A 13,259-nucleotide genomic window follows, 5' to 3' on the forward strand; every position below is an offset into this window, starting at 1 on the left:
GCCCAACATCCTTCTCAAATGGCACTCACTCGTCATTCCCCACGTCAGAAAACGCCATCCTTGATTAAGAGGCTGACGCACACCTGGCAAATTCCAGCCCAGGTGCAGGATGGGGTGTCTCCTAAAACCATGCGGATTTCGGGGCTCTTCCTTCGGCCTGACCCCCACACTGCCTGCCTCTCTGAGCCCTGCCTTCTTGCCGGACTCCAGAGGCTTGGACCTCAGATGTCTTCCTCACTCAGAGCTGGGACGTTTTATTTGTTTTGATGCAGGGCTCTCGCTTGGCCCAGCTCCCGACTCCTCTTTCACGGAGGTTTGGGTCCTGCCTCTCTCGACATCTGAGCCTGATCTGGCTTCCACATCCACCTCCGAGGCTGACGGTGGAAGGCGTCCTGCTGCGTGGTTTGGATGAGATAACGGGTCACTCAGATGGCTTCCTGGAGGCCCGCTCTTGTTCTACACACTGTCTGCTCAGGACTTCGTCCACACGCAGAGAGTTTATCCACAGTCCCTGTCCTGCTGCCTTTTCCTGGAGACTTTCCATGGGGAAAGTGTCATCGCCGTGTTTCCGTTTACCCTTTAGATGCAGGGCGCCCACCCAGGGGCCCTGAGCATCTGCCCACCCACCCCTGCTCTGGGCAGCTGTCACACAGCCTGGGGAGGGCTTGCTTCCTGCCCGTCTCCCCAGCTAGATGGGAAGGCAGGGCTGTGCGCGTCTCCGTCCCTACACGGAGTCTGGAATATGGCGGGCGGTTAACGGCAAGTTATTGAGAGGATGGCTGTTGCAGCCAGTTCCCTTCACTCCTGCTGCGGACTTCCCTTCTTCCTCTCCAAACCTTTCGCCTCTAACTCTAACCAGAGGGCACTGCTTCTTTGTTTTGTTTTATTGTACTTATGGTTTTAAAAACTCTCTTTTTAGGAAAAATCCAAAAAGGAAAAAAAAAAGATCTTTTGTATCTACCTTGCACAGTGGGTGATAACCAACAGGAGAGAAGAAATACCCATTTCAGAAACACAGCAAAAATTCACTAGTTCAGATGACAGAAATCCTGAATTTCTAATGCCATGCGCAAGAGTTCTCATTTCAGCAAAATTTCTCTTTGTAGTGCAAATTGCTTTTATAAATAAGAGCATAGAGAAGATCTAAAATATTTAAAACAAATTCTGCACTCAGCATTTCAGGAATACTGATGAATATTTACGCATATGCTAATTACTCTCCATTTTTATCCATTCACTAAAACAAATGCCATTCCTCAGAAGCTCTGTTGGTGAAACATTTGTAAAATACATTCTACATCCCCATCGAGACATCCAAGGTCCTCCACCTCCTGTCCACTACTGACCCCAGGGAGCTTTGACTCCAGCCGCCAGGCGCTCTGAGCTGACAGCTTCTGTAATGCCTGCAGGGCCCTAAACACACCAGCTGCTTTTGGTCGTGTTCCCGCCTCCCATCTTCCTTTAACTGTGGCCTGTGTCTTCTCTTACTGGGCTTTGCTTTTTCTGAATCCCCTGGTTGGACTGTGTCCCTCTTCTTTGTTGTCAAAGCCCCCTCAGCATCCTGAACCCATCACTCGGCCAGGGACGCAGACCGAACCCTGCTCCCTGCGGCGGTCCCCAGCACCAAACTCAGTTCCAGGCTTAGAGCAGGCACTCAGCACGGCGTGAGACGGGCTTGAACTCGGCAGCTCCGTTCGAAACGTTCCACGCGCTAAATGTTAACAAGACCACCTTAACATTGTTTTATGATTGAAACAGGACTGCAGACTAACGCGCCCGATCCAGTGAGACTGCAGTGTCCCGCCACTGCCGCGCGGCCAGCCCCACGGGCGCGCCACGCTACTTCAGCGGGACGACGCACGTGGCAGCAGTCTGGGAGGCGCTAGGCAAGTGTGGACGGTTATTCACGTTTCTGTTATTGAACTAAATTACACTTGTTATGTCATGTTTTCTAATGGGATTATCTAAAATTAAGGTCCTTTCATATTTTTATGAACAAGAACACGTTCCACATTCTGTTCAAATAGATGTGATTTTAAACCAACCATCTTCACAAGCCACGTGAAGGGGAATTCTGCTCAAAGCCAGCTAACAGGTGAAATGAAAATGAAATGAAAAATTGCTTCACAAAAGCTTAGACGTCTGTCCTAACTCCCCAGTGCTGCACATGCCCCCGTCCTGTCTGGAACACATTTCATGGTGACAGTGACTGTCACTCCCAAAGCACCAAGAGGACTTGGGCAGAGAAATCTTCATTCAGCAGCAGAAACTCACCTTCCTGGAATTTGTAGGTATCAGTAATATCCTTTATGCCATCGCCTCCAATCTGTTTGGTCACGATTAATTTCCCAATGTGGGTGGTATCAACATTTTCCACCACGTGAGTGCCGTCTTTCTTGGCTGTGATGTAAATGAGATCACCGTTGACCTAGAAACAGGAGAGGAGAAAACTGAGCGCCATCAGATGTCCTTGTCACCCAAACCTCTAACTCTCGATAGTGTAGTCACCTCGGGTCCCTCAAGCGGACACGTTCCTCTCCCAAAATGTCATTCACCGTGAGAAACTTGTTTTAAACCTGTTCTGGAGACGCCAGCTTAGATTAATAGTCAGGTATTTTAAATTAAGGACTGCTGGGGCTGGGACTGTTAGCTGGCTGAGCACCAGCCCTTTCTTTCTCACCTTTGACTTGCTGGTAAATTCTACCTCCTAAGGCGGAGCTGAAAGCACCCTGTCTGTTACTCTCTTTTCCAGGCTTCTTTTAAGCTGACGGTGACGGTGTGACCTACTTCCATGAAGAAGAGGAAGTGCTGGGTGATTTCTGGGAAAGATTTTTGTACTAGCCTGGAAACAGGTAGGAAACCCAGAGTGCGCTGCTGTACCAGGTGCTCCAGCTGAAGATAGTCACTGAGGCATTTATAAATGTTTTCCAAGCCCCTCTCCAAGCTTCCATTTCCTCCTCTTTTAAATAGGGTAATGATAGCTGTTTCCTTAGGATGGTGGGCATATGAGCCAAAATAAATATACATCACTTACTTATCTTAGTGCTTGGTGTAGAGCAAACACTCAAGAAAGGTTATCAATAATAATAATAATTTAATAGTCTTGCCAGATATTGTTTAAGGTGCTGGAGTCCTAATGATGTCCAGAGAGACTTGGACACTGCCTGTGTAGGGGTGACACTCTAGCAAGGGAGATTCTGTGCATCAGACTCACAGGGGGGACTTTTAAAACTATGCTGATCAAGGAAGTCTTGGGTGAGACTAAAAATCTCTTCTTATTTTGAAAAGGTCTCAGATAATTCTGTTGGACACCCAGGCCTGAGAACCCTGCAGTAGAGGACAATGAGTCTGTTGCAGGGGACTGTCCAAGACGCCATGAGGGCACGTGGTGGAGGTGGTGGAGGGGCGCGGGAGGGGACAACGAGTTGAAACCTGGAGGGTTCAGAGGAGCTAGTGAACTAAAGGGTCTCATGTCAAGTGTTGCTGCCAGAAAAAAACAAACAAAGTGAAAAGCAAAAGAGCGCAGGGCATTTTGGGGAAGTGATGGGGTGTGAACTGCCTTCGCTGGGGTGAGGGCGTCACAGGTACATGCATGTGTGCAAACTCATCGAGGCGTGTGCATTGATGTGTGCCTTTTAATACCACTTATACATACCCCGTTAAAGCTTGAAATAGTTAAAGCCAAAAAAACGGAGAAAAAGAGGCTGTGACAGGCAGAGGGACCAGCAGCTTCAGGGACTTGAGAGACGCACTGGATTAGCGGCAAGAAACGTGGGCTCTGATCGTGGATGTGCGCTTTTAGGAAGTTACCTTATCCTGTCTGAACTTCAGTCCCTGCTTCTACAAAATGAAAATGAGGCTCGTTCTGCCCATTTCCTGGGAACCCTTTGGGACTGAGTGAGGTAGCATCTAGGTGAGCATGACTTGTAAAACTTCAAAACTGAGCGAAACTGCGACGGTCATCACTAGGTGACGGGAAGACGTGATGGTAGATCCCTAACTTCTAACGATGAGGTTTAAGGGAGCGAATTTCTCTACTTCCTCACAAAGTATTCTTCCTGAATTCACATAAGACCTGATCTCTACTAAGGGGAAGTAAGTAGTCGACATTGACGGACCCATAATGCCCCAGGGACATTTAAAAATGATTTCATTTAAACTCCACAGCAACAGTCCCGTGAGTGGGTAGTATTACCCTGTTCTACAGGTGAGGTTCTGAGTCAGAGGGTCCACAGAGTGTCTGTGGTCTCCTGGCTGGGAGCTGACGGACAGGAAGTACAAACACGGGCAGACCCGCAGCACGCTCCCTGACCTTCACCCTGGACTGGCCCACAGTACACGCCCTGACCTTCACTCTGGCCAGCTAGCTCACAGCACATTCCCTGACCTTCACCCTGGCCAGCTAGCTCACAGCACATTCCCTGACCTTCACCCTGGCCAGCTAGCTCACAGCACATTCCCTGACCTTCACCCTGGACTGGCCCATAGGGCATCCCTGACTCACCCTGGGTGGCCCATACACGTTTCCTCCCTCGGGTTTCCCAGCACACTGCCTCTCCCACATTGCTCTGCAGGACCGAGGCACCACAGGAGGTGGGGAACTGGTTCCAGGCCTGGGGCCTGGTGTTTCTATGTTGCTCAGATTTCTGAGGGGTGACGATGGTGGCCCTGCCCTTCATCAGAGTATCCAGGGCTGGGCAGTGCTAGCCAGTGTGAAAGGCTGAAATGTGAAATCAGGAATCAGGACAGGAAATGACACAGCAGACACCTAAGGAATATTTCTCACTTTGGAAAAAAAAAAGGTAAGGAAACGTTAACTGAGCTTCCTGAGAATCTCCACTCTCGCTCCCTCCGAGGAGGCCCTGCAGCACTGACAGCTCCCTCCCCACTTGCAAATTACAGCAACAATGATGATAAATATCCTCTTAATAAACAATCCTGACTGAAGCTTAGGGTTTTCCAGGGAGAGGAGGCTAAATATGCAAGTGTCTAAATCCTCATTCCCCCTGGAGCATGGCTCAGGAAATGGATGGGGGCTGAAATCTCAGGCCAGCCCAGCTTCACTGTCCCTTGAGGGGAGAGGGGAGGAGAGACACACACGTGAACTGGCTTTTGCATACGTACCTTGGGGCTGGGGGTGGAGGGAAAGGATTCTTTCCAAGCAACAGCTGCAACTTTTCGTTTTGGTTTTAGCCACTAGTGTGGTCGGGTCTCCATCCTGACTGCACATTAGAGTCACCAAGGGGCTTAAAAGCACCTGTGATGGGCCCCCACCCAAGACCACTTGGCTGTCTATGGTAGAACAGTCGTAAGTGGAAGGAATATTGGACGTAGGCTGTGTGGCTTTGGGCAAGTTACCGAACGCCCCTGAGCCTGGGTTTAATAAAATCTTCTTTGCAAGGGTAGCAGGTAGCTCAGCACCACCTGTGAAAGTCCCATGTTTAATTTCTTCTGAGTGAAAAGGGGTCTCAGTGACCACCTAGTCCCACCTATACATTTGAAGGGGCTACGGTCACGAAGACTCTGGGCATCCTGACATGAAATATGACTATTTTCAGCACGTCACACCCTTGCTTCTTGGCCAGACACAGGCACTTCCAAAGTGGGGTGGACGGTGGGGCGGGGGGAGCTTTCCTAGTAGAGGAACAGTATGTGGAAAGACTGATGCAAGAGCATGTTGGGTGTTCCAGAGTCCTGGGGACTCACCCAGGTGGGCCTGGGCCGCAGGCTAGAGGGCAGACTTCTCTGCAAACTTCTGCTTGTGCCCATGGAACGTGAACGTGTGTCCACAGCTGGCAGAAGCCACGCTTCTCCCCACTGGGGATGGAGACTCCTGTTTCAGGACCCAGGACAGAGTTTGTTTTGTTCCTTGGTTCCCAAGTGGAGATGACTGCACTGCAGGCTGTGCAGGGAAGGTGGTTCCCCCCTGAGGGCTCACGAGGGAGGCAGGGGATGCCTGCCTGGTTCAGGAGGCTTCCTGGCACACCTGCTGGATGTGCCCCTGGTGCCTGCCATCCCTTCAGCCGGTAGGGGCTGGCTAGGCTGCTGCCCTCTGCGTGTGCTCTCTGCTGCGGCATCTGTGAGCCTCCCCTCCCACAGCACTGCCAGCGCTTGAAGGTGCCATCTGGCATCTGTATCTCTGAGGTACTGTTCTCAGCAGTGTGCTCTGCACCCGCTTTTGTTTGCTTTGTTCACTCATGTATGTATTGGTGGCTGGGATGTGCCAGACCCCGCTCTCTGCAATGAGGGTCCAGCAGATCCTACCTTAATGGGGCTTGTCTTCTAGGAGAGAGAGTAATAGTGGCCCTGAGTCAGGGTGGAAGGACAGACAACAGGGCAGGTGGTGGCGCTTTAGGTGGGAGGTGGGTGCACCTTTGAGGAGGGAGCTGAGCAGAGACCCGGATGCGGTGAGGGAGAGCTTTCATAGCCAGAGGAGCAGTATGTGCAGAGACGCTGACAAAAGAGCGTGTTTGGATGTTTCCAGAGGAGCAAGCGGGTCAGTGTGGCTGGAGGAAATGTGCAAGGAATGGGGACCGAGGGGCAGCCAGAGGCCAGATGACAGCGAATCCTGTAAAGATTTCTGCTGAATTGTATCGTTAAGGTGTTGGGAATCCATTAGAAGGTTTGGGGCAGAGGAGTGAGATGTTTTTTACATTTTAAAGGGTAATTCTGCTGATTCGTGGAGAATAAACGGGAAAGGGGCAGGAGAGGAGGAGAGGGGTGAGCTAGGAGGCAACGTCCCCGAGCTTGGGGCTGTTCAGAGCTCAGAGGGCGAGGGTGGAGGTCACAGCGTGGTAGGATTCGTGACCTTTTTTGAAGATATTTCTGGCAAGATGCCTGGGGAAGGTTAGGCAGAGAAGCCAAAATGATGCTACAGTTTTACATGTTATTTGAATGAATGGATGAATTATTTTAGATCAGAATAGGAGCTGCCAAAAAATGGGCTGCATCTAATAAGTGGTAGCAGAACAGACGACCTTGAGTTGAGGAAGAAGGATCTGCAGAGGAGCGTCTGCACAGTTTGCGTGCAGAGGCCGCGGGCCCGGAGCAACGGAAGGCGTGGCTCCTGGAGCAACAGGGTGGTGACCGTGGCCCCGAGGAGCCTGTCACTGCTGCCAAAATCAGGTCGGGTGCCGGGGAGGGGAGGGGAGGCAGGAGTGTGTGCGTGCTTGCGTGTGCGTGAGTTTGGGATGGGGTGGCGTGAAGGGGACAACAGGCCCAGTCAGAAGAGGCTGAGACAGAGCAGAGGGAGCAACTCCTGAGCGCTCGGTGGACGCGGGAATTGGGAAAGCGACCCCAGACGCGGGGGACCTTCCTGATGTCCTCAGGGGCGCGAGGCCGCCCCGAGTTGGGGAGGGCAGGAGGACCAGCCTCCAGATCTGAGCAAGCGACCACCAGGATGAGGGCAGGAGAAGGGAGGAGGGCACTGAAATAAGCCGCAGTCCCTGGAGGAAATCTGGAAATGGGCAGGGCGCCCTTCCAGACGGAGGAGGAGAGGAAAGGGGACAGAGGTGGGATGCGCTCCGTGCAGCCCCCTCGTATTCCGGGTCCTGCTTTCACGAAGGGAGCCCTGAGAAGACCCACAAGAGTCAGCAAACATGACACTTGCTTCTACCAGGAAATGAGTAAGGAATGACCAAGAAAGTCAGCGCGCTGGGAGGCAAGAAAAGCCGGATTCCGATGGGCGCAGCTGCCGCCGTGAGAGGCACGCTCACGCGGCGAGGGGGCGGGAAGGCGAGAGGATGCGGGCCCAGGCCTGAGTCATGGAGCCGCTCACTGAAGTTGCACACGACGCCCCTCACCGAGCCCTGCCCCGGGCACCCCCGGGAAAGGGGTCCTCGCGCTCAGCCCCGCAGCCCAGCCCTGGCCAGAGCGACAAATCGCGCAGCCGGCAGACGCGGCGGCGGCGGCGGCTGAGGGAGGAGTGATTACAACCTGCAAGTCCGCATGACGTTCCTGGCACCCTGATCTGTATTTAATGGCAGCAAAAGGTGCCCCCATGAACAGCAAGGGGCAAGCTGCTCCTGGGGGGAGGCGCGTCTGCTTCCCTTTGCAGCAACAAAGCATAACGAGAGTGCAAAGCAAGGCTTGGTCAGTTCTGGAGGGATTTCCCAGTAAGAAGAAGCCCTAATAGCACCAGAAACCATCAGCTGGCAGCTGGGAGGTGCGGATAAATCTTTAAGTCCCAGAGTGAACCTGAGCAGGTGAAATTCCCAACTCGGTCCGCCCGCTCCCCCACGGCTTCTAGAAACTGAAGAGGTGGAAAGTCCCAAGGCTTCCAGAAGCTGTGAAGGTAGCAGGGACGTTGTTCGCTTTGTGTGCTCCACATTCCTGCTTTTGCCGCCTAGACATTTACGCTGATTTTATTTCCCAGTTCTGCCTCCTCCGTCTCCACCTATTTTCCTCTGTCTGTTCCGGGGGTGGAGTCTCCGCGCCAGCGCCTCCCACCGGGCGGCCTTCCCCTCGAGGCTGCACGCACGGGCCCCGCCCCTTCCCTGTGCCCAGCCTCTCATTTCCAGGAGGCGGTGTCCCCGTCTCAGGGCAGAACGTGCCATGTCTAGCTCCGCCACCACTGGATGCCTCCCGACACATCACTTTTCACGAGCCTGCGTTGTTTTTCGCTGTGTACACACACCACTCGAGGCTCAAGGTTTCTCCTCTGCCTCAAATGGCTTCTTTCCTACAACCCTTGCCTGAATACTTGCTAATCATCCCTCAAGACTCAGTCCAGGCTCTGGCCCCTCCCGGGAGCGTCCCCGGCCCTCCTTCCACGCGCCCCCGCGACGGCTCCGCTCATCCTGCACCTACCACTCAGGTGTCCTGCCTGTTCCCAGGTCACCCTCTCCCCCTAGAGGGGCCCTGTGACCTCCGCTGTCCTACCTCAGTTCCCAGCCCGTGTTTCTCAATGATCACATCTGTATGTACAAACGCAGGTCAGTTATCACCCACATTGCTCTTATGACCATTGGCTTCACAGCATCACTTGCGTTATTGTTATTTAAATGTTGATGTGTTTACATGCCCCCACCCCCCATCAAGAATCAAGCTTCTCAAGGACACAGGCGTCCGAATTCCCACAGTGCCTGACACGCATGAATAACAGGCATGTACTCAGTCTAGGACAGCGGCAGCGGGTGGCGGTGACCAGCGGGGGCTCGGGCGCCTGCCTGGCTTGCAGTCTTAGCGCTACTGTTTACTGGTTAGATGACTGTGGACAGGTGATTTAACCACTCTTTGCCTCACTTTTTTCCCCTGTAAAATGGGAAGAATGATAATACTGATTTTAAAGGGTTACTAAGAGCATCAAAGGGCAGGTCAAGTGATTCCACAGTAAGAACTCAACAAATGCGGGACAGTGTTTCATTGTGTTTACTGGTAAAACTATACTCTGGGGAAGCTCTGCTCTCAGCCTCTGGTATTTCTCTGCTCCTCACCCCCACCCTCGCCGCCTCCCAGCCTTCCGCTTTGCCTGATACCTCTTCCATTTAATTTGATTCTTGGGGCTCTCTTTGGAGCTCCCCTTATCTGCCTTCTCTGCTTCCAGCCCTGGCTCAGTTCTTCTGGAATTTCAGACCCTTCCCCAAAGGGTCCCCCTCCGTGCATTCAGGGCCTCGTGTTCTGGCCCTTTCCCTCCCCTCCTCAGTCTGGGAGCTCGGCTCTGGTCCCCGCGGGTGGAGGGTGGCCTGGAACGGCAGGAAATGGATTGCTGTCCCCAGACTAAGACCACAGTTGTGGTGTGTTTGGGTTTTGTTTTCCGTGAGTCGCTGGGCTAGTCTCAGAGTGAAGCGCTGCACTCTGGAATTTCAGTTTGAGGACCGTCCCCACCAACTTGTAGTTGCATGATTCATTTAGTCACTTAATTTCTTGAGAACAGTTGATACCTACTTCATGGGTGCAGAGAACAAAGCTAAGGTTAATAAAGCCACTGCTTTCAGGTGGGGAAATCTCCAGATATCAAGGAAAGAAAAATATTAAGAACTGCACTTAGCATTCAGCACCTGGAGGTTCGAATGATGCCTTTGCAAACACGAGGCGTACACAATGCACCTGGGAAATTCGGAAGGAACAGCCCAGCACCCCTTCCTCTGACGTGTTGGGAGGCTGGAGGGGAAAGCAGCGCCCCCCCCCCCCCCGCTTCCCATTTACCTCTGCGAAGACGAAGGGCGCGTCGTACTGGAAGCAAACGTGACCGTGCTTAATGGCTTGAACTGAGGCTGGGCCGCACCGGTACATCCCTGCAGCACACAGAGGAGGGAGAACATGAGTCTGTCGTCTTCAGTCCTGCCCAGATACAGAACTGGTCTGGACAGAGGTCGCAGCCCCGAGGTGGCTCTGTGGGGACAAGCCTTCCTCAGGTTCGTCAGTGATGTCGCCCCGAGTGCTTTCCACGGCAGAGCGGGCGACTCACCCGTGTGCCATGCATCCCGTCAAGAGGGGTTTGTGGGAAACGCTTCTGCAAACCAAACTTTGAAGCCACGAAAAGAATACAGGGCAGTACTCATCCTGCACCTGCAATTCCAGCTACAAACACACTCAGGTGTGTCGGTGCCAAGCCCCTGGCTTACGTACGCTGTTGCAACCGGTGTCTAGAACGCTGGAAACGGTGATGTGTCCTCAGCACCCGTGTTGTTTGTTTCCATTTTTGTTTTTCGTTTTTGGACATCATGGACATGTGTCAAGTTTAACTAGAGAATCTGGACGTTGGCCACGCACATGGACCAATGCCCCACGTGCTTTCAGAAAGTCAGCAGCCCAGACTGGCTTTTATACAATCCTTTGAATTTTAGCCAGCTAGCTCTTGTTGATAAGAAATTAGCTGCTGTTAGTCACCCAGATATCTCATCATGATGTATAACCGAGAACACCAGAAAGCACTGAACTTTCTCTCTTAAAATCCAGTACCGCAAGGATTTTAAACGTGTATGATGAGTGTTTGTGTACATACACATACACATACATCACTGTCTAATATCAACACCTGGGGAAGTGAAAACAACATCCCAGACCACTGTTTTTTGTCATCATTTTAAAGGGAAATGGAGGCCTATGATGTGATTTTATAAAAATCTGGGTCAAGTAGGGGGGGTCACAGCTGCCACTAAATAAATTAGCATAATTTACCAATCAGAAGACAAGGACCCACATCCTCAAGTTTGGAAAGAAGTCACATAACATAAAAAGAAATCAGGTTCTGGAGAAACAACAATTTAAAGGATGATCTGCAATTATTTTTGGAGTTCTTTATTTTTTCTACTGCCTTATAACTTATTACCGTGTATCAGGGAGGGCTGGAGTCTGTTTTATAGCCTAGGAAAAGCGCTTACACAGCGACTTCTTCTCTTGTCTTTAAAACTGCTTATCAAAGCAAGAGTTGATGAAATATATATGTTAAGTTTTATGCTTTGCACCCCCCGCTAAACGTTATAAAGTAATCAGAGTAAAGCCGACCATTGAAATGAAATTAAACCTGACCGGCAGGTAGTTAATACTGTCTATGTGCCCAGAAAGCACACTGCGGATGCCGGCTCCCACTGGGAGGGAGTGTTTCCCACACACCGGGCGCAGTCATGAGTGCAAACAAAACCCCAGCAGTGCGACAGCTTCCCCGCGGGAGGATGTGGTTTTACCATCGCTGTTTTCCTGGGGGGTGCTGTCCACGACTTGCCAGCCTCCGAATCCCACGGGAAGATCGGGCCTCGTCATCCAGGCTTCATTCCAGCAGTGGTAGTTCCTGAGAAAACACCACCCCGGTGGGATTAAGCTTCCCACCGCGTGCAGTGCTCCAAGAAATCAAAAAGTGGCGATGCTATCTCTGAATTACTGAAACAGGTTAAGCTAAATTGAAACCTCCTGGAGACACACCAGGGCCCTAGACTTCAGTTTTCTTGGCACCCCTGGCGGGGCACTCACGTGGCTGGACGTTACTCTCCCCCCACTAAAATCAGCTTCCCGGCCACCCAGAGATATTCTGATCTATGCGTTAAACAATTTTGATCTTAACCATTGTCTGCTGCCTAATGAAACAGAATTTACTATGGGTTCAAGGAATCTGGCAGGGAAGAAAAGTTAATTAAAGCCAAAGTACATATATTTTTGATTTCCTTTTATATTTGTATTCATACCAGATTTATAAAAAGCATATCCCTTGGTAACAATTAAACAAGGAAATGCTTGTGTTTTAGGGCTTAGACCATTGCCATAGAAACCCTAACATTAACTCCTGACTTTCATCGCCTGTGATTTGTGTCAAATTTCCATTGGGTGTCCAACAAGAAGAAAGGGTTGTCAGGGTGAGTGTCTCTTTACCCTTTGCCAAAGGTGGGCTGAGGGTCATGCAAAACTTTTCAGATTTAGCATATGACCCCTGAAGCAAGAGCATGGGATAAAATATCATTATGAATTGTAACACTGCATCCTTGGAAAGACCTGAAATTATATGACATTACAGAAACAAATGACAGCACATTAACCTGTCCGCACTGTAGACAATATTCATGTAGCAATAACGATTTAATGGTGGCGTGAGGGCGTTACAGCAGGCTTTGTTTATTGTGCTGATGAATTTTGGGTCCAGCTTCCTCAATCCTTTCCCTCAGCGTCCTTCAAAGTCAGTAGTTTGTGTGTGTTCCATCTCTCTCTGAGCTCAGCTCATCTCTGGGTGGCTCAGTTAGGTGTCTGTTTAATGATGAGCCCATTATGCACCGAGACATAGGCTCTTGCCCATAAAGAGCCCCACAGGCAAAGAGGAACGCCGAACACACAGACCAACTGTTAAAACATTCCAAGCGTCTGCCGTGAGGCTCGAACGAGATAACAGAAGTAAATCGCTTAGAACAAGCTCAAACATGGCAACTCTGACTTCTAGAAATAACTGACGTGATATTCAATTGATTGATCGAATGACCCCAATCAAATTGATTGATTGAATGAAGTGACCCCAAAATTCATTTAGGGCGCAGCAGGGTCTCAGCGGGGAAGCCCTCAGGGCAGGAGGCAAGACTTCACAGCAGACGTGGTATTTGAGCCGAGTCCTGAAAAGTAAATGGGAGCTTCCCGGGTCAACAGAAGGAGTGAGAACAAACTTGTGGAGACAAGAAATAGCCAGTATGGGGTGTGTGGCGCATGCTGTTTGTCGGGGCTGGGGGGTCGCACGTTTGCATATTTGTGTGCGTGGGACAAGAGGGTTGGCAGGTGAGCTCGGGCAGGGAAACCTCCAGGCTGACAGACAGCACAGCACTTGCTGCGTGCCCGGCTCTACG

General features: G+C 51.3%; 1 protein-coding gene across 3 annotated transcripts in view; it reads right to left on the reverse strand.

The window, feature by feature from the left end:
* Positions 1-13,259, reverse strand: part of F13A1 (coagulation factor XIII A chain) — a 125,248-nt gene that overhangs the window by 25,152 nt on the left and 86,837 nt on the right. For all 3 annotated transcript variants that reach the window (XM_064476161.1, XM_064476162.1, XM_064476163.1), the window contains exons 10-12: positions 11,628-11,731; positions 10,147-10,235; positions 2,275-2,428 (exon numbers count right to left, since the gene is read on the reverse strand). In XM_064476161.1, coding sequence (XP_064332231.1) covers positions 2,275-2,428; positions 10,147-10,235; positions 11,628-11,731 — 347 coding nt within the window. The remainder of the gene's footprint in view (positions 1-2,274; positions 2,429-10,146; positions 10,236-11,627; positions 11,732-13,259) is intronic.

The sequence above is a fragment of the Camelus dromedarius genome, chromosome 19 (genome assembly GCF_036321535.1).
Source record: "Camelus dromedarius isolate mCamDro1 chromosome 19, mCamDro1.pat, whole genome shotgun sequence".
Lineage (NCBI taxonomy): Eukaryota > Metazoa > Chordata > Mammalia > Artiodactyla > Camelidae > Camelus > Camelus dromedarius.